Source organism: Lutra lutra, chromosome 10 (assembly GCF_902655055.1).
Source record: "Lutra lutra chromosome 10, mLutLut1.2, whole genome shotgun sequence".
In the NCBI taxonomy this organism is placed as follows: domain Eukaryota; kingdom Metazoa; phylum Chordata; class Mammalia; order Carnivora; family Mustelidae; genus Lutra; species Lutra lutra.
This window is the reverse complement of record NC_062287.1, coordinates 10,539,477-10,558,855: the sequence shown is the minus strand read 5'-3', so window position 1 is coordinate 10,558,855 and position 19,379 is coordinate 10,539,477. Positions and strand designations below refer to the sequence as shown.

Genomic DNA, 19,379 nt, shown 5'->3' with positions numbered 1-19,379 from the left:
GACAAGTGATGCGCCTACACACATACATGCCCCACAACACACACACTTACGTACACACATGTATACACATGTACACATATACAATGCGCCCCCACACCTACAACACACACGTGTACCCCACATCACACATACATCTACATACACACACCTACGTACACACACATGTACACACATACACATGTACCCCCACACCTACATACACACACCCCTACATACATACCCTACACGTGTACTCAGATGTACAAATGCACCCAACACACACACACTACAAACACACCCACAACACACACACCTACGTACATACCCCACACACATACATACACACTCATGCACAGGAAGCCATAAAACATTCAAAGGAGGAAGGCTAAAGGATAAGGTAAAACTGAAGATAGAGAAGGAGATAGAGTCACAGGATGACTGTGCGGGAAGGCCGTTTTGAGCAGGGTCCTTAGAGTGGCACACAGATTTGGTGACGCAAAAGACTATGTCAGCTAGCTGTGGAGGCTTGGACAGAATGGCAAGCAGGTGAGCTTGGCCAGACAAAGCCTCCATTTAAAAAAAAAAGTGATGTAAAAGGAAGAAAGTCAAAATGAGAGGAAGGAAAACTTGTGGAAGACTTGAACTCTAACCTTTAGGTGAGGGGGCCCCGGGAACTGCTGTAAGGTAAGCTGGTCAGTACAGATTTGGCTACTGGAGAGTAAGAGCCAGAAGCTGATGAGTTATGCGAGTGCCTGGTGACCAGGGGTCTTCTGTCTTAACAAGCAACTGTCGGCATAGATGGGAAGCTATGGGGCCACAGGGACTGTGAGGGCTAGTTTTGCGTGTGGACTTGGGTGGGCCACAGGACCCAGATATTTGATCAAACATTATTCTAGATGCTTCTGTGAAGGTATTTTTTTTTTTTTTTACACAAGATTAGCATTTAAATCAGTAGACATTGGTAAAGCAGATTCCCTTCCAGAATGTGGGTAGGCCTCATCCAATCAGTTGAAAGCCTCAAGAGTAAAACACTGGCTTCCTGGAATAAGCTGGGAATTTGGCCAGCAGACAGGACGCCTCTGCTTTGGACTCAAACTGCAACTATTCCCTGGGTCCCAGCCTACCTGCAGATTTTGGACTGGCCAAGTGTCCACAGTTATGAGAATAGCATGGGCTGAATTGCGTGACCTGCCCCAAATTCACATTGAAGTCCTAAGCCCCCAGTGCCTCAGAATGTGTATCTGGAGTAGGGCCCTTAAAGAGGTGGTTCGGGTTAAATGAGGTTGTTAATGTGGGCCTTAATCCAACAGAGTTGGTGTCCTCATAAGAGGAGGAATGCGGATACAGATACGGACACGTGCAAAGGGAAAGCCACCTGAGGACACGGGGATAAGGCAGCCAGCTGTGGGCCAAGGACAGAGGCCTCAGAAGAAATCAACTCTGCTGACACTTTGATCTCAGTGGGGAGAAAAGACATTTCTGTTTAAGCGTCAGAGCCTGTGGTGTTTTGTTATGGCAGCCCGAGCTGACAAATACAAGGACAGTGGATTATAATGGCCATGCAGGCCAAGGGCCATGCAGGAAGCCTACCCCCTGCGCCGTGCCTTACACGTGTTGATTCGGTCTGAGAGGTTGGTACCGGCTTCCCTCCAGCAGGTGATGGGGTGCAGGGGGAGAGGTGCTCATGGGAGACAGTGGGAACAACGGCTTCAGGACAGGGATATGGTGCAAATCTTGCATTCTGCTTTGTGCAAGGTTGACCTTGGGAATCAAGTCAAGTGAAGAATTATCTGCAACACACCTAGGCATGTTCTGAAAGAGACTGCTAGTGGTGGTCACTCTGGGGGAGCGAACCAGAATCAGAAGGCAGGCTTCCTTTTCACCGTATACCTTGAGATGTCTGGGCACTTTCCTCCGGAATGCCTGATCCTGGGTCACACAGTGCCCCCTCAGCTGTGAGCTCCTCACTGAAGGACAAGAGGCAATAAGAAGTGAGGAGCTTGTTAACCCACGTGCCCCCATCTCCACCCCCGTGGAAACCCTCGAGGCTGCCCCACGTGCTGAGAGCAAGCAGGCTCCCGTGTTCACGAGCTGGCCCACAGCGCCCACAGGGAGCACAGGGTGACGGCATAGAGTCCCAGCACGACGGCGTAGGCTTGAAAGAGCAGTCGGTCAAAACGCTGCAGGAGGGCCAGCCACTTAACCTCCTGCTGCTCCGCCTGCTCCCAGGTTTGGAAGTAGGTGCTGATGGACCTCAGCTGGAACCAGACCTCCTTCAGGGTCCCTGGCTGGACCTGGTGTTCTTGACAGAAGGGGGGCTCTGCATGAGAGAGGAAAACATCCCGGGTGAGCTGGGGACTCCCGAGGCCCTCTGGGCTTCCCACCGCAGCCGACGGCCTCATCCTACAAGGAAGGTTTGTAGGGGAAACAGGGTGGTGGATTGGGTTGGGCTGGTGGGGCCGGGGGCAGGGCTTTGCTCGAGGAAGCTCTGCAGAAGGTGGCAGAGCTGGGTGGTGCAGGAAGCCTGTCCAGGCTAGATCTCCCCCGATCCTCTTGAACCAGGGGCCAGCTCCACTGACTCCGGTGGAGCTTTAGGGGCTGGGATGATTTAATTTATTTATTTATTTTTATTTTTTAAAGATTTTATTTATTTATTTGAGAGAGAGAGAATGAGCATAAGTGGAGAAAGGTCAGCAGGAGAAGCAGACTTCCCGTCAAGCAGGGAGCCCGATGCGGGACTCGATCCCAGCACTCCAGGATCATGACCTGAGCCAAAGGTAGTCACCTAACCAACTGAGCCACCCACACGCCCCTGGGATGATTATTTTTGATTGTGATATTATTTACATATTATAGTATGTTTCAGGTGTACAGCATTACACACATACACACACACACACAAAACGATCACCAGAATAAGTCTAGTTCACCACCACCACACAGCCACACGTTTTTTTCTTGTGATGAGAACTTTCAGGATACACGCTCTTTAGCAGCTTCCAAGTAAACAGTAAAAATACAGAATGCTTCACACGTCTGCCTCTCATCCCTGAGCAGGGCCACACTAACCTCTGCACTGTGCCAGTGTTACTATATGCGCTGCTGAAGCGAGCCCTGGGATAATCCACACACCTGTTCACATGAAGCAACGGGGACCCAAACACATACAGGCCCGTGTGCGCACACACTGGCACTCGATTACTCCAGAGTCAGTCGCTGAGTCGCTCCAGCTGACTGGCTAAAAGCGGAAAATACAAACAAAACCAAGCAAAATCAACTAGGGCCTGACCTCTAAGCTAAAGCGAGGCTTTCTGGAAAGTCAGCGAGGTCTCCGGAGAGGTCCTATCAAGTGCGGCACAGGGGCTAAGAAGCCAGTGTTCCAGATTTTTCACACAGCAGGACACATGGCCTGGTGCTCCACCAGTGCAGACAGTGATCAAGCAGGACAGGGTAGGGACCCCGAGGCTTCTCACAAACCTGTTGCCCCAGCAAGCTGGGCTCTGGGATCTGTCCTAGGCTCATCAGCATCGGTGTCCCCTTGAAGGCACAAGAGGGGCCGTTCCTGCCCGGCGCCCCTCTCATCATGAAGGAATCTGACCAACAGGATGGACTTAAATAAGCTGATAACCAGGAAGGCCATGCAGACCACGAAGAAGACCCCTGAGGGAAGGAACCAGAGAGGTATAAGCAGCCACAGTGTCTAGGGCCTCTCCCTCCCCTGATCTGAAGTGCAACATCAGATCTGTGACAGGAGTCACGGAAGATGGGTGTCTGGTGTCCCCAGGGCTGCTTACCAATCAGAGGGGTGCTCAGTGCACTCCTGGGCATCTCGTCAGATATGTTGACCCTGAAGATGGTGTAGCCCACCAGCACACTGGTCTTGAACACAATCCTGGCACGACACGTGGGTGGTAGGTAGAAGCTCCCCAGATCCACGAGCATTAGGAAGATGCTGGGAATCAGCAGGCTCACAACATAGACCAGTGGGCGCCTGCGAATCACCACGTGACCGGGGACAAGGCATCCGGTGAAAAGAGGATCTGTGCTGAGGGACTAGAACCCAGAGTCAAGAACATTCCCTGATGTCCCAACATGTTTGCATAATGTGAAAAAGTTATGTAGTTTAGAAAAAGATTATTTTGTGGTTTAGAAAACAGGAAAAAAAACCTTTAAGCTTTTGGGCGCCTGGGTGGCTCAGTGGGTTAAGCTGCTGCCTTCGGCTCAGGTCATGATCTCAGGGTCCTGGGATCGAGTCCCGCATCAGGCTCTCTGCTCAGCAGGGAGCCTGCTTCCTCCTCTCTCTCTGCCTGCCTCCCCATCTACTTGTGATCTCTCTCTGTCAAACAAATAAATAAAATCTTAAAAAAAAAATTAAAAGAAAACACAAAAAACCTTTAAGCTTTTATGCAGAACTAACATCACTAATTATAAGATGTGTCTATTTATTTGCTGCTTGCTGTATGCCAGGCACCAGCCCAAGTGTCTTCTGTTTCCTGTCCTGTTCAATCCTTATGCCCATTTGAAAGGCTGGTTATTATTATCTCCATTCTACAGACAAAGAAACTGAGGTTCGCAGAGATTAAGCTGCTTGTTCAAACTCACACAGCTGGCGAGTGAGAAACTGTTTTAAATCCAGGTCTTAAACCAAAATCTTCCTTTTTATGCCACTCATACAACATATTGTACTGCTTTTGGCTTAGCCTGTCCCCCTCTGTGGAATGCGAGCGTCTCAGCACCTGTGTGTCTGTCAGAGTCTGGGCAGGACCAAATGGGGGAATCTGAGGAAGGTTTGGCGAAGAGACTGCTGACAAGGGATGGGCAGGCAGAGGGCAGTGCCCCAGATATCTGGGAGGACTGGGTGAGCTGTGTCTCCCCTGAGTCCTGAATGGGTTTAGGGCTGGAAATGTGACTAGAATCTGAGGAGAGAAAGCTGGGTGGAGGAGACCACCACAAAGGAGCTATGGCCCCTTCCTCCCTCTCTGGGGCACAGCCAGCCTGGTGGTGATTCCACAGGCAGAAAAAATGAAGGGATACAAACCCCACTCACTCTCCCCCTCTCTCCAACCTCCTCCCATTCCATCCCTCTTCCCGTTGGTCAGTGAGGCCAAGGTTCATGTCCAGGGGCACAGGGCAGGAAGAGAAGGGGTGAAGCGGACGTAAGTGGGGGGGACGGCTGCAGGTGCCCGGCAGGATGGCTGGGTGTACAGACCTGCTAATTGGGTTCTGTAGCTGGGAACTGGAGACTCAAAATGTTGCTCTGTTTTTGCCATTTTGGTACACCTCACTTCTCTGGGATGGTGATAGAAGTGTCTTTGAGGGGCACCTGGGTGGCTCAGTGGGTTAAGCCGCTGCCCTCGGCTCAGGTCATGATCTCAGGGTCCTGGGATCGAGCCCCGCATCGGGCTCTCTACTCAGCAGGGAGCCTGCTTCCTCCTCTCTCTGCCTACCTGCCTGCTTGTGATCTCTCTGTCAAATAAATAAATAAAATCTTAAAAAAAAAAAAAAAAGAAGTGTCTTTGATGAACACACACTATTTTCATCAGGGAATAACAGGACTGCTTCCCCATGACACTTTGAGGGCAAAACAACAACAATGAAAAATTCCTCATGGGGCCAGAAACAATACCTACCTTATTCATGTTTACTGAACAAATGAATGTTCTGAGCCCTTTCCTATTGGATCTGGGGGGAAAATAATGCTGAAATCTTCTATTTCTCTGATCCACCAAACAGCTGAATGCTTTCTGTGTGTCAGATAATATGTGAGATGCTTTTATGCATATGATGTGGTGTGTTTAATTCTCACTGTGAGCTTGTTGGCAGGTAGTAGAACACCCCCCAATCTAGATTCTTAAAAATAAAACTCGGCTCCTGAAGTAAGTGGAGTAAGTGGCAAAGCTGGGCAGTGCCCCACATCTGAATCCAAGCCCAGTGTTCTCTGACACAGCTCTTGACTAGAGCTCTTGGTCTGAGCAGACATCTGAGTTGAGTTCAGGGCTCTTCTCCCTCATCTCCATCTTCTGAGGGAGCCCAGGCAGAGGCCAGGGATGGAGGAGAAGGTGGTAGGGAAGAGCTGGGCTGGGCGAGACCAGACATCTACTGCCTTGCAGAAGACAGTGGCAGCCCCAGCCGTTGGGTCTGGGAGTGTATCCCAACTCAGTGCAGCCTGGTGGGCCAGAGCCATCTGGGGGACTGTATCGGGCTATTGTCTTTCACATTAAGCCCAATTGGCTGCAAATATCTAAAGGAGAGCAACACTCACGCTTTGTAATAATTTGGTTAAAACGCGTTTCTACCAAAGCACAGTCAACAAGAAAACCACCACCAAATGAACTGTCGTCACCCTGGGCCTCTCGGGTAGTCTTTGTCATGCTGTGACAGAGATGGCTGCGGTTAGCTGGGGGCGGGAGAAGGGAGCTGACTGGTTGGAGCCCACGCGGGTGTTGTGTGATGGGCCCGGCCTGGGCTATGTGGGCCGGTGTGGGGCGATCAAGCCTGATGTCTTGGGGTGGGGGAGAAGTGGGAAGTCTCCCCTAGAGATTTCATAGAAGAGGATGAGAAGTGTAAGAACAACATCCTAAACGAAGTTCAAGTGGGCGGCGGGGGGAGGGTAAACAGAAACAGCCCAGACTTAGAGGCAAGGGATTCAAGCTCCAGGACCCCTCAGTTCTAAGTGCCCATGTGTGCTAGTTTAAGTGATCCTGGCTGTATGTCTTGATTTTCCTTTTTTAAAAAAGTACTTTACTGGGGAGCCTGGATGGTGTAGTTGGTCGAGTGTCTAATTCTTGGTGTCAGCTCAAGCCTTGATCTCAGTGTCATGGGATTGGGCCCCATGTCGGGCTCTGTGCTGGGCATGGGGTCTGCTGGGGATTCTCTCTCCTCCTTTCCCTCTTCCCCTCCTCTGTCTCTCTCCCGCAAAATAAACAAAGCCTCTTTTAAAAATTCAAAAAAAAAAAATTAAAAAGCACCTTACTTTTGCTTGCTGAGCATTTGGCTATGATTGAGATCGGCTGTTTTACTCCAAATAATGCTCCTGTGTAACTAGCACGTGTTTACCCGGTTCCTCTCTAACCAGAGGCTGCTGCAGAGAGTGAACGTAAACCTGGGCCCGAACCAAAGGTGGAACCCCAGTTCTATCAGACTCCATGACCCCCAAGGTGCCAGGGGAGAGGTGTGGCCACAGCCAAGAGGCTTGGAGGCAGGCTGGCGTCATGGGCATACCACTTGGGAAGTTACACAGGGGCCAGCACTTAGAAGGGATCGGTGCTTGGTTTCATGCTCTGCTGGGGTGCCGTTTTGAAACCAGTAATTTTGAATAGGGCGCCCCACATTTTCACTTTGTACCTGGCCCCGCCAACCATGTAGCCCATTCTGTCAGGGGGATATTTTGCTCCTGGAGGATGTTTTGTAGCTGAATGTAGAAGGGAAACTTGTAGCCACAAAGGTGGCTGTCACACAGGGCAGATGTCTCCCCTGCTTGTGCTGGGATTATACAATCATATAGACACTCTCTATTGATTTTCTTCAAGAGCAAAGGGCCTTCCTTTTTATTTAGACTGATTTAGGAGCAATATTACATATGGACTAATTTCTTCTACAAGCCCAGTGCAGCCTAAAGAAATTTTAAATTTTATCACATAGTTTTCAGAAATGATTTGTTTTCATGTCTGGTTTGATCCTCAAATCCCTTTATTCTCTTGTTCAAAGAACATTAATTGAGCATGAACAGAATGTCAGGCACTTTTTAAAATATTGGAATTAGTACAGTAAATAGGATAGGTTTCTCCCCTCTCCATCCCGTGGAATCAGCAACTGGGCTCTGGTGGTTGGATGTTTTGGAGTCTGCAGATGGAAAGGAAGTTTGTGCCAGAATGGACCATACTCAGAGTCTGTACCTGACTTAGATGATGAGATTTGGGACTTTCTGAGTTTATATTTCGATTATATTTTGGTCTCAGGGTTGGTGCTGAAATACGTTAAGACATCTAAGGATGTTGGGATAGGCTAAATGCATTTTACACATGTGAGGGACCTGAGTTTGGGGGAGCCAGAGGGCCAGAGGGTGGTGGACAATAATGGCCCAAGAATGAATGTCCTTCCTGGGAGCTAAGAATGACCTTATTTGGAAATGGGATCACCGCAGATACAAAGTAGTTCAGAAGAGGGTGGACCCTTGTCCCAGGATAACTGGTATCCTTATGAGAAGAAGAGAGGAGATGCATAAAGGAGAATGCCATGTGAGGACAGAGGCGGAGATCGGAGTAATACATCTACAAGCCAAGGATTGCTGGCAGCCGCCAAAAGCTAGGGGAGAGGCATGGAACCGATTCTCCCTCAGAGTTCCCAGGAGGAACTAATTATGCTGACACACCAATTCCTAGCCTCCAGAACTGTGAGAGAATAAATGTATTCCTGTTGTTTTAAGCCACCGATTTGTGGTCCTTTGCTATGGAAGCCTTAGGAAACAAATACAGGTGACTTGCCCTGTAACACGCAGTGATGAACGCCAAAATGCCCTAGAACATATATGTTGAGTTGTGTGGCAGTGGCAGCTACATATAGGATTAGCCTGTGGTCTCTGGAGTCAGACTGTTCAGGCTCCACAGTCACCCTGTCCCCTTGGGCAAGTTACTCAGAACTGGGGAGTTCACTTCTCTGTGCCCCCAAATCACCCATCTGCATGATTTGTACTCAGAGCACCAATCACATAGACATGCGAGGATCACGTGTTCAAACTCTTCAATGGTGCGTGGTGTCAAATAATGCTCAGTTTTGTGGTTATTATTTCAAGTCTCCCTGGGCCACATTTGAGGCCCATGATGGATACCAGGAGCCCCGTTTTACTCATGCTTGTGGTCCCAGTGGGGCCACTGAGACTGGCACGTGATAAGAGCTCAAAAGATGTTCGCTGAGTTGTACTGAGTTGAGTCTATGAGTAACGCTACTTTTAATTCCAATTAGGTGGGAGTGTGGAGTTTGAACAAACAGGGGCTCTCCGGGTGAGGTTGGTCCTCTGAGGGCTGCCTCTCTGCAGGTCATGCTGGAGCCAGTACCTGACTGCTGATGCTGGGGAGGAAGGTATGTCACCTGCTCAGTGAGGCACCGCTCTCCGTGGGACTGGCTCTACCTAGAGCCCATCACTTCTAATGGACTAAAGGAGCTGGTGCCTTTAAATTCCACAGAAAGGGAAGAAAAAGCACTTTAGTTTCAGTCCGTGTTCTCCATTAGACACCCTTCAGGTGTTAGCAATATTATGCCACAATTTCATTATCCATTAAAGCCAGGTAATAATAAGTACACAAAGGTATTTGGAGCCTATTGATGTTAATGAAAGAGATCAATCTAATTCAGAATGTGTGTGTGGAGAGCTCCTTGGAGATGGAATAGGCCCCAAGGTTAGCCTTTAATTGCCTCCTTGATGGCAGACCTACCAGTACTCAAGTTTGCATGACCGTCTTTATGACATAGTTGGAATTTTTGACGCCCAGACTTCATACAGAAGCCCATCTTCCTCCTCTCCCACGCCCCTCCCAACATTCCCAATTCGGAAAGAACGGGAAAGTTACTGCCATGTAACTGAGGTCCTTGCATAGGAGTGAGAGCTTCCTGGATCTGGACCACGGGTCAGGGGGGATGAGCAGAAAGCTCATGATTCCAGGGGCACTTGAGTGACCCTGGAAAGACTTCTAGGACTCTAAATTCTCTTTCTTCACTCTCTCCCTTGCTCGCTGGTGGATTCAGAACGATCTATCAGGTTTATTAACTGCATTCAATAGACATCTCAACAAAATTACCCTAATCTAGGAAAAAAAACTATGTCAGAGAAAGAGGATAGAGGAGGCAACTTTCTTTCTCAAATGCCCCTCTGCATTTTTCCAGGAGCCCCCAGAAGGCTCCCACTTCCTTCCTGCACGGACTTTTTGCTCATTGTGAGGATATCTGAGCGATGGGCTCCCAGGAGTTCCCACAGCTGTCCACCCTCTTCCATCCAAAATGAATTCTCACATTTTATTCCTACGTCCTCCCGCTTCTACCCTCATCCTTAAAAAACCCAAAAAACAGAAAGCTGCCATAAAGAAATCAAATGCTTCCCCTGCTGCTTCTGGGAACCAGCACCTCCGATAACATACTGGAGGTAAGATCCCCTCCTAAGGCTGCTGGACCGGGAGCCAGGCACACACAGACATCCCCGGAGGCAGAAGGGCCTGTGTTCTGGGTCCCCTGTGGAACGCAGCCTGACTCAGTGCCCATGTCCTGGAGTCGGTCCGTGTCCTGGAGTCAGCAGAAAGGACTGCCCGTTAGCTGGAACCAACAAGGCATCCTGAGCATGTGATTTAGTACCAATGGAAGCAGAGCACATCAGGCCCAGAGTGACAACATGTTTAGAACAGATCATTTTCCCTCCCGCCTACACGGACTTGTCTCCAACCCCTTGCTGGGCAGCCTGGGCAGGGCTACAGCACGTGATTAGATTAAGAGGGAGATGGCCCTTGCTGTTAGGACCCTAGTAGACCCAATGTTGGCACAAATCCGGGCTCTGAATTTCACATCATTGCCCAAGGGCTACTGAAAGACACCAGGACTTGTCAGTTGTTAACTTCAGAGCAGGAGGACTGAGAATAAGAGAACATAAGTCTGGCCACGGTACACATAGCAGGCGGGGGAGGGGGCACAGAGGCTGAGACAGGTCAGGGAAATAAAGAACTGGGATAGTCACTGAACCTACTTTACGTCTGTTCAGAGCAGTGGACCCGCTGCTGAGTCTGGCTCCCTGCCCTAGGAAACACGATCTGTGACTCTACTCAGGGTTCCCTCCCTCCTCTGTTCTAGAGGGCCAGGCTAGAAAGGCAGCCCTGCCACATAGCCCACTTCAGCCTCCACCCAGGGCAAAGCTCCACAAGCAGGAAGTCCTATCGCGGTCCACCTCTAGCCTGCGTCCACGTACACTCTGTAAGTGCAGATGCAGCATGGCGGTGAACAGAGCAGAGGAGGAGGGGGTCATTGTTCGTGAGATGCAGGGAAGCTTCTCCTTTCCTTAAATGATCTTTCACATCTCTGCTCATCACATTTAAAATGGAGCTACCAAGTAGAAAACCTCTGGCCACTACTGAGAAGACAAACTAATATTCAGGGTACGGGATGACGTGTAACCACAAGTAATGGCTGCTCTATGGAAAGTGTGTGTGTGTGCATGTGTGTGCATGTGTGTGTGGGTGTGCATGCATGCGCGTGCACGACTCCTGTTTACCTGCCCTGTCTCTTGCCTTTGTTTGTCTCATTCGTGCAGCGTAGGTAATGGTGTGTGCAGCGTTCTCCGGCGCGCTTGCTAGGTGACTATGCCCTACCTTGCGCGTGCTGCTCCCTCACATTTCCCTTTAATGCTCTCCATTATTTGGGCTGCATTAATAATGTTTGTGGGCTGATATCTTTAAAATTAATGAGGTGTTTACTCTTAGCCAAGAAACTCATTGAAATTAAAAAAGCTTTCTCTTCTTCCCCTCCTTTTCTCTCGCTTACAAAGAGGTGGACAAACAAACCACAATGCTAGCTTTGTTAGAAACCAAGCAGAACAGGGAAACACCCAAACCCCACCACTGGGAAGGCATGAGTTGCGATTAGTTAGTCATACGGAGTCGGGTTCAAACCACAGCTACTTCTAGGAGGCCCTGATTTAACCAGGGCTTTGCTAGAAGGTTACATAGAACACTTACTAACAACGGAGGGCATCTGTGCCCTCGAGAATAGCTCATCTCACCCTCTCTTAGCGTATGATTAGCCAGCGTAGCCACAGTACCTAGACTAGTCTGAACTTTCCCTCTTATTCAAAAGATTTATTTTCAGGAAAATTCATCTTGAGTATAATCCTGGCCGGTCTGTAGTCTCTGTTTTTCAATCAGAGACACTACCTGGCATGAAGGACTCCTCCCCACCCGACCGCCACCACTATCTGACTTGGTGTGGAAGAGCAGAAGTGGGTATGAGTCGTGGGTCTACCAGCTGCATGATCGTGCTGCAAACCACTTATCAGGGAAGGGAGAATGGCTGCCTCTGGAGTGTAAACCAGCAGGCTTCATTGTCCTACACCCACCTCCCAAGCTCCTGCGAACCAAACCTCCCCATGATAGTGCAGCCAAGTGCGTCCCTGGTGGCGCGTCTGAGAAGTCTGGGTAATCACTGAGTCATTTTAGAGCAGCTGTCCTCTCTGGTCCAGAAACCACCAATAGGTTCCAAGGATCCTGCAGGTGATTTGTTAGCTAACTGCTCGAGATAGTCAGGCTAATAATGATAATTTTATAAATTTGTATCTGGAATTAATAATTGACTCAGTTAAAAACAGGACAATAATGTCGAAGAGACAGTCTTCTCCCAATTTGTTGTTATTGTTGTATGTGGGGTTTCTTTTCTTCCCTCTCCATGGCTGTTAGGAATGAGGATGTCAGTATGTACCGAAAGGCTTGAGGATGCCTGCTATGGTGGTGGTTCTGGTGCCTGAAAACCAATCTTTTTATACCCACATAAGGGATATCTGCAGCAGGAGTCCAGGGCCTGTGGCTGAATCTCTGGTCTGGGAAATGCCATCACGCCGGGGGATGTCCAGAGCCACCAGAGTCATTGTTCTCAGATGATCACAAGTGAGAACAAGCAACAGAGCAGAGACTCCTCAGCCCAACACAGAAGGCCCAGGGCTGCTGAGAAGTGGGCAGCAGGGACAGGGAGGAGGACTTACGTGAAACTGAATCTGGGCAGACTCTCCAGCGCAGCTCTGCAGGATGTTGTGTGTTGAGGACACAGAGAGAAGCTCCCACTCACTGTCATTCAAAAATTCCTTCTTGTCATGCTTCATGTCTCCTCTGCTCCTCAGGAAGGCCAGGTTGATGTTGTGCACTGACAACAACAGAAGCAAGTGACTTCCCCACAGAGAGAGGCCTCGATAACAACCAACTTTTCCAACTCCCCATTCAAATTCTTCCCATTACTCCTGCCCCTGCATGTACAGTCTCACGGAGACAGGGTTCAGTATAACCATTTGGAATTAGGGATAGCAATGTGGAATAAAATCTTTTGAGCAGGAAGACAAAACAAAAGAAAAACAGGAACGAAACCCCACTGTGAATTTACAGTTTGTATTCCATTATCCATAGAATGCCGGCCCCGGTCCTAGGACTTCTATAACCTTCTCAGAGGCAGCAGAGGTCAACTATTGTATTTCCAAACCAACAGCAACAGTGAGCTGGGCACAGCACAGGATTTAGTCGGGATGACAACAGAAGCCAAAGACGGTAAGAAGACACTGAGATTTGCAAAGAGTCAATGATGTGCAAGAACAAAATGACCTCGCGGATGGCACGACCAAATGTTACCCGTGTGTGCCAACTCAGTGCAGTGTGTCTCCCACTAGCAGACTGTGCCTCTCCCAGTTTACCTGTGTGCAGGGCACTACTGAAGGTCAGGCTGCAGTTCTGGATGTCAAACGGAAATGCGTAGGTTTCTAAACTGCACGCAGAGACCACCTGGATAGGCTTAGAGTTCTTAATGGTCCCAGATGAGTTCACATAGACATATGGAAGGTCGGGTGATCCTTCGAAGTCCACACTATGTAAAACACAAGAGACCTCGCTGTTACAGAGCGGGTCTTCCCCATTTCAATCCACAGGCAGAACTGATTATGAGATGGCAGTGACCATGATACCCAGGACTCGCCCAGAAGTGCAAATAAGAATCACATTTCCCGTGACATAATTCACCCTGGCAAAGATGGACTCAGTAATCAGAGTCTCAAAAGTTAATTCACTTGGTGCTCTTGAAACACAGACATAATCCATGAGTAACCTCAAGCATTTGTAATCCAATCTGTATCTTAGATGACATCAAGTCATGGTACTTCCAACTTGAATATTCCCAAAATTCACCTTTCCAAGATGAAAACCAAAAAACAGCAACAATAACTGAAAGTAAGAGCAACTGGCCTGAACAGTCCAAGTAGTGTTAAACCCCATGGAAATATACCCCAGCACACTTACAGCTCCTTGATGATGATGTCAGGCATCCAGATGTCACTTAGAGGTAGAGAGATCTCTCTAATCTCATCAAACATGCTGGGGTTCCAGGATAAAAACTCATCATCCCAAACCTGTAAGGAGTGGCCAGAAAAGAAATTTATCAAAAAGGGGCAATGTCAGTCTCACCAAAGAACTGAAGAGGGATTTGGGTGAATAACCCAACTGATCTGCTTGATGGCACTGTTAGGGGAGAGGACTTTTCTCCCAGCTCCTAAAGATGGTGCCCCAACCAGAAACCATGGCCATATATCTTACACAAAATCTAATAAATTAGGTCTGCTGCACATCTATGAAGCTAAGTTGCAAACACAAAGAAAATATCTATTCCTTAGAATAATGATATTTTGCAACAGGTTAAGATCAAGGGTCCAGCATGCACAGAAAGAAACGTCATTTACCTCGTGGTACCATATACTTGTCTTCAATTTTTGGTTCTGTGCGTCCTGCAAGGCAAAGAGAAAATCTGTACCAAATCTTAGAATGTCAATAAATGAAAGTCCAATTCAACACGATGATAATTCAGAGAAAAAAACAAATCTAACTCAATATGTTGATTTTTAAAGTATTGCTTTCACTCTTCAAATCTGAGTATTCTCGGTTCCTATTTATTTACACATGCCTGTCACTGTGAACTTTACTATAGTATCTATGACAAAATGGCACCATGACTACATCTGACATCTTGAAGGATTTGCTAATCCCTTTCCTACCCTAATTAGTTACTCTGCCATTAATCAAACTAAAAAATGACATGTAGCCTAGCCAATTCTGGGCTAAAAAGATGAGACCAAGCTTTCATTTGTAATTAAGATATTATTCATAATATTTCAATGAGCGTTATCTCAACTGCTTTTGGCAGCCATTCCTGTGAAGTTACCTTCTGTTTGGATTTCTCTGCTTATCAAACAGACTGAATGAGCTTCATGTAAATGAAATGTATTTTTGATGATCTAGATGTGATTTCCCCATGTCGGCAATGAGTAATTTTTTTTAAAAAGACCCCTAAGAATAACAAACAAAAAAAACCTGCGCCTTACTAATTTTTTCATATCTACTCTAGCAAAGAGCATTCTAAAACTGCTATGTCCTGAGGAATTAAAAGGAATATCCCATACCATGTACAAACATTCACTCATTAACTCAAAATGGACCATACACCTAAATGTAAGAGCTAAAATTGTAAAACTTTAGAAGAAGACATAGGAGGGGTGCCTGGCTGGCTCAGTCTGTTGGGCAGCTGACTCTTGGTTTCGGTTTAGGTCATAATCCTGGGGTCCTGGGACAGAGCCCCACGCCAGGCTCCAACCTCAGTGGGAAGTCTGCTTGGGATTCTCTCCCTCCCCACAACTGCATGTGTGCACATTCTCTCTGACTCAAATAAATAAATAAATAAATCGTTTCTAAAAAGGAAGAAAACAAAGGAGATCATCATGACTTTGAATTGGGCGGTGGATGACACCATAATCGCTACAACCAAAGAAACAGTAACTTCATCTAAATGAAAACCTTTCGTGCTTTAAAGGTAAAGGACAGCTTCAAGAAGTAAAAGGACAATCCACAGAATGGAAATAATATCCGCAGATCATATATCTGATCCGGAGTTAATATCCAGAATACATAAAGAATTTCTACAAATTAAAACAAAACAATGACCCTACTTCAAAATGGATTATTTCTTCAAAGTGGATATGCAAATGGCTAATACACACATGAAATGATGCTCAATATCCCTGTTATGGACCAAATTATGAACTTTGATCTTGGACTTCCCAGCCTCTAGAACTGTGAGAAATAGAGTCTATGGTACTTGTTACAGCAGTCCAAGCTGGCTAACACAATCCCTGATCATTAGGGAAATGCAAATCAAAACCACAGTGAAATACCACTTCACTCTCATTAAGATGGCTACTAAAACAAAACAAAACAAAACAAAACAAAATCAAACAAAAACAGAAAATAAGTGCTGGTGAAGATGTAAAGAATTGGAATCCTTGTGCACTCTTGGTGGGAATATAAAATGGTACAGCTGCTATGGAAAATAGTGGCAGTTCCTAAAAAATTAAAAATAGAATTACCATATGGTCTAGCAATTCCATTCTTTGGTATAAATCCAAAAGAACTGAAAGCAGAGACTCAGTTATTTGCACATCCATGTTCACAGCACCATTAGTCACAATAGCTAAGGGGTGGAAGCAACCCAAGTGTCCATCAAAGATGAATACATAAGCAAAATGTGGTCTATACGTACAAAGTAACACTATGCGGCCTTAAGAGGGAAAGAAATTCTGACACATGCTACAACATGAATGAACCTTGAGGAGACACCATTTCCTTCCAAGTTTTACCAGCGGAGACATTCTGAAATCATGTTTTTAAAATGAGCATTATTTAGTTAGATTTGATTTTCTTGCTCTGAACTGTCATGCTGTTGAACTGGACTTTGATTTATTGACACTGGAAGATGTGGGGTCTGTCTCCCCAGTTAAAGCACAAAGGGCTCAGTTCTAGGTTAGCTGCCATTGATGAGGGTTCCCCACAAACTGGGGGAGGGGGAGACCGGGTTCAAAACGTAGTTTGTCTTACTGGAAAATATAGCTTGTAGCCATTCTTTCATAGCAAATATACTTTTAAGGAAATTAAATTAAATTAAAATTTAATGAAATTTAATTTAATGAAATGTCCTGATCAGTTTTTTTTTTTAAATGTCTGTCACACCAGGTCACAAACGTGTCACTGACTCAGTCATGGCTGAGGAGACTATTATTTTACCCAGTTGATTCTTATTAACTGCCATGTTGATGCCTTAGCTCATTTTTCTCTTCCTGCTCATTGTTTTGTCATGTTACATGTAACAAGTGTTAAGAATTTTTTTTCTAATATATTAAGGGGTGCCTGGGAGCATTTGTCATTCAGCCCTAAAGAACACAATGTCAAAAAGAAGTCTGAGGCTAAAACTGAATTTTTTTTTTTTTTTTTTTTTGTCGAAGGAAACAAGTTTTTCTTTGCCAGCTGGTGAACATAATTGGTTCTCTGGTGGCATTATTCACAGCTTTTCCCTCTGTGTATCTCTTTCTCTCTCTCTTTTTTCTTTAGATACCTTCCATCTTGCTTGTTAAAAGCAAAGGATATTTCAGAGAATTGGAATTCATTAGTCTTCCTAACAGAGGGAGTCTACTTAGATCTAAATTGGTAGTTAGCAAATATACAGATAATTCCCGCACATTCTTATTTCTCTTTCCCAGTTCCTAAGACTATAGAAACAGATGCCTCAACGTCTGGCTGGGAGGCTCTAGTCAATGGACTGGAATACAAAGGTAGCGGAGATTCGGAATTGACAAAATTCAATAGAAACAAATTGCAACTCTTCACTGTTGAGTAGACTATCTCTATAATCAGATTTCCCTAAGGTATTCATAATACCCAGAAATTCTAAGACAAGACTGTAGTCTTTCATATAAACAAAACAGGAGGCAAACATTATAACGGAAGCGAGATGCCGTGATGGAAACTGCACTGGAAGCTCTTCACTCCAGACAAAAGTTGCCAGCGGCGGATGCACCCAACAACTTATCTATTCCCACGGCGGGTGTCCTGTCCGATTATGTGCATGATTTCCTTAAGTCCCTCAAAACGGGCCTTGACTCCACGATGAACTTTAGGCTTAGCCCTGCTGAATGTCCTAGAGATGTTTGCAAAGCATATTAGACTATCTTAATCAATTGATTGCTTGACAGATATTGATCCCTGTCATTGAGGTAAGATATGCTACACTGCATATTGTGGGAAACATGAACATGAACATGAAGCAAGCCCTTCCCTCAGGCAGCTTATTAATAAACTAGGGTATGTGACATTTTAACAAATAGCTCTGTGTGTTAAGAAATATATAGACTTCCATGGATTTAAAGGAAGGAGACATTGCGGTCAGCTTGCAGATTTGAGGGAAATCTTTTTTGGGAGCTGAGATTTGAAGGATTATAATATTTTACAGATGGAGAATGAAGACAAAGACATTCAGTGGAGGAAACAGGAGACAATAAGGGGTTGGTTTCATTGTAGTATTGAGGAGATAAGGCTAAGGCAGTAGACAGGGATAAAACTAGAAGGATGGAATTTGAGATTTTTCCAGATTTCTGGAGGAAAGTCTGCCAAATCCAATAAGACAGTACTACTGTCTAACACATTCCAGTAAAAAGTAGTATATTCCACGCCAATGGAGAAAACATATCTTTGAAAAAATAATGGTGTTCTCCTTAACTACCGGAAAGAATCTGGCTTTATTTTATCAGGATAGAGAGAAACAGATAAATTTCAATTTGATATAGTTGTTCCAAGAGAAAAATATTAACATAGAAACTTTACTCCTTTTCTCTATTTATCTCCAACTAACCCTCTAAAGGAAAGCCTGAGCAATTCTATTTTATCTTAATCAATATGAAGCAGATGGGGCGCCTGGGTGGCTCAGTGGGTTAAGCCGCTGCCTTCGGCTCGGGTCATGATCTCAGAGTCCTGGGATCGAGCCCCACATCAGGCTCCCTGCTGAGCAGGGAGCCTGCTTCCTCCTCTCTCTCTGCCGCCTCTCTGCCTGCTTGTGATCTCTCTGTCAAATAAATAAATAAAAAATCTTAAAAAAAAATACGAAGCAGAAAGTGGGAGGAGGAGGATAGACCTAAAGGTAGTCTTATTCCCTTACTCAAAAGTTGATTATCCGTGTGTCTTGGGGTTTTGCAGGATGTGACTCATATCCCGTGTCCTTATTCAAATCAGGCTATTCCCATTGAACAATGACTGATAAACAATGCAGTCGTGATAACCCACTGACAACTAGTAGAGACTAATATTCCCTAAGTATGTGAAGATACTGACCCAGGAAATTAACTCTCAAAAATTTTAGTTCAGTATCCAATTACAGAGGAAAGTTAAGGGAGTTTTCTGTAAGCTCTATGCTTTCTGGGAGCTTTATGTAAGACGAGGCCTTTGAAGTAGGGGTGGATATGTCCTGGCACTTCATTAAATATTTTCTAGGATCTTAGAACTGGTACTTTTGCGAAAAATGATATTTTTCTTTTTTGGTGTGCATATCACTTAAATGTTCCTTTTTATAAAGAAATGATGATTAGGGATTTATCTGAGCTGGAGGAAAGTGATGTTAAAATAATTTGTGGGGCGCCTGGATGGCTCAGTCCGTTAAGCCGCTGGCTCTTAATTTCGGCTCAGTCATGATCTTGGGCTCTGTGCTCACCACTCAACCTGCTTGAGGATTCTCTCTCTTCCTCTCCTTTTGCCCCTCCCCTGCTTGGGCACATGCTCTCTCTCCCTCTCTCTCTTAAATAAATAAGT

General features: G+C 46.1%; 1 protein-coding gene across 4 annotated transcripts in view; it reads right to left on the bottom strand.

The window, feature by feature from the left end:
- Positions 1-262: 262 nt before the first annotated feature.
- The window catches only part of HTR3B (5-hydroxytryptamine receptor 3B), a 48,514-nt gene continuing 29,397 nt past the window's right edge, over positions 263-19,379 (bottom strand). For 3 of the 4 annotated variants that reach the window (XM_047692384.1, XM_047692383.1, XM_047692385.1), the window contains 8 exons: positions 14,438-14,482; positions 14,001-14,110; positions 13,681-13,725; positions 13,403-13,572; positions 12,711-12,864; positions 3,774-3,988; positions 3,457-3,639; positions 263-2,299 (listed from right to left, as the gene is read on the bottom strand). In XM_047692384.1, the coding sequence (XP_047548340.1) occupies positions 2,064-2,299; positions 3,457-3,639; positions 3,774-3,988; positions 12,711-12,864; positions 13,403-13,572; positions 13,681-13,725; positions 14,001-14,110; positions 14,438-14,482 (1,158 nt within the window). In that variant the 3' untranslated portion in view covers positions 263-2,063. The remainder of the gene's footprint in view (positions 2,300-3,456; positions 3,640-3,773; positions 3,989-12,710; positions 12,865-13,402; positions 13,573-13,680; positions 13,726-14,000; positions 14,111-14,437; positions 14,483-19,379) is intronic. The other variant, XM_047692382.1, reaches the window with a different exon arrangement.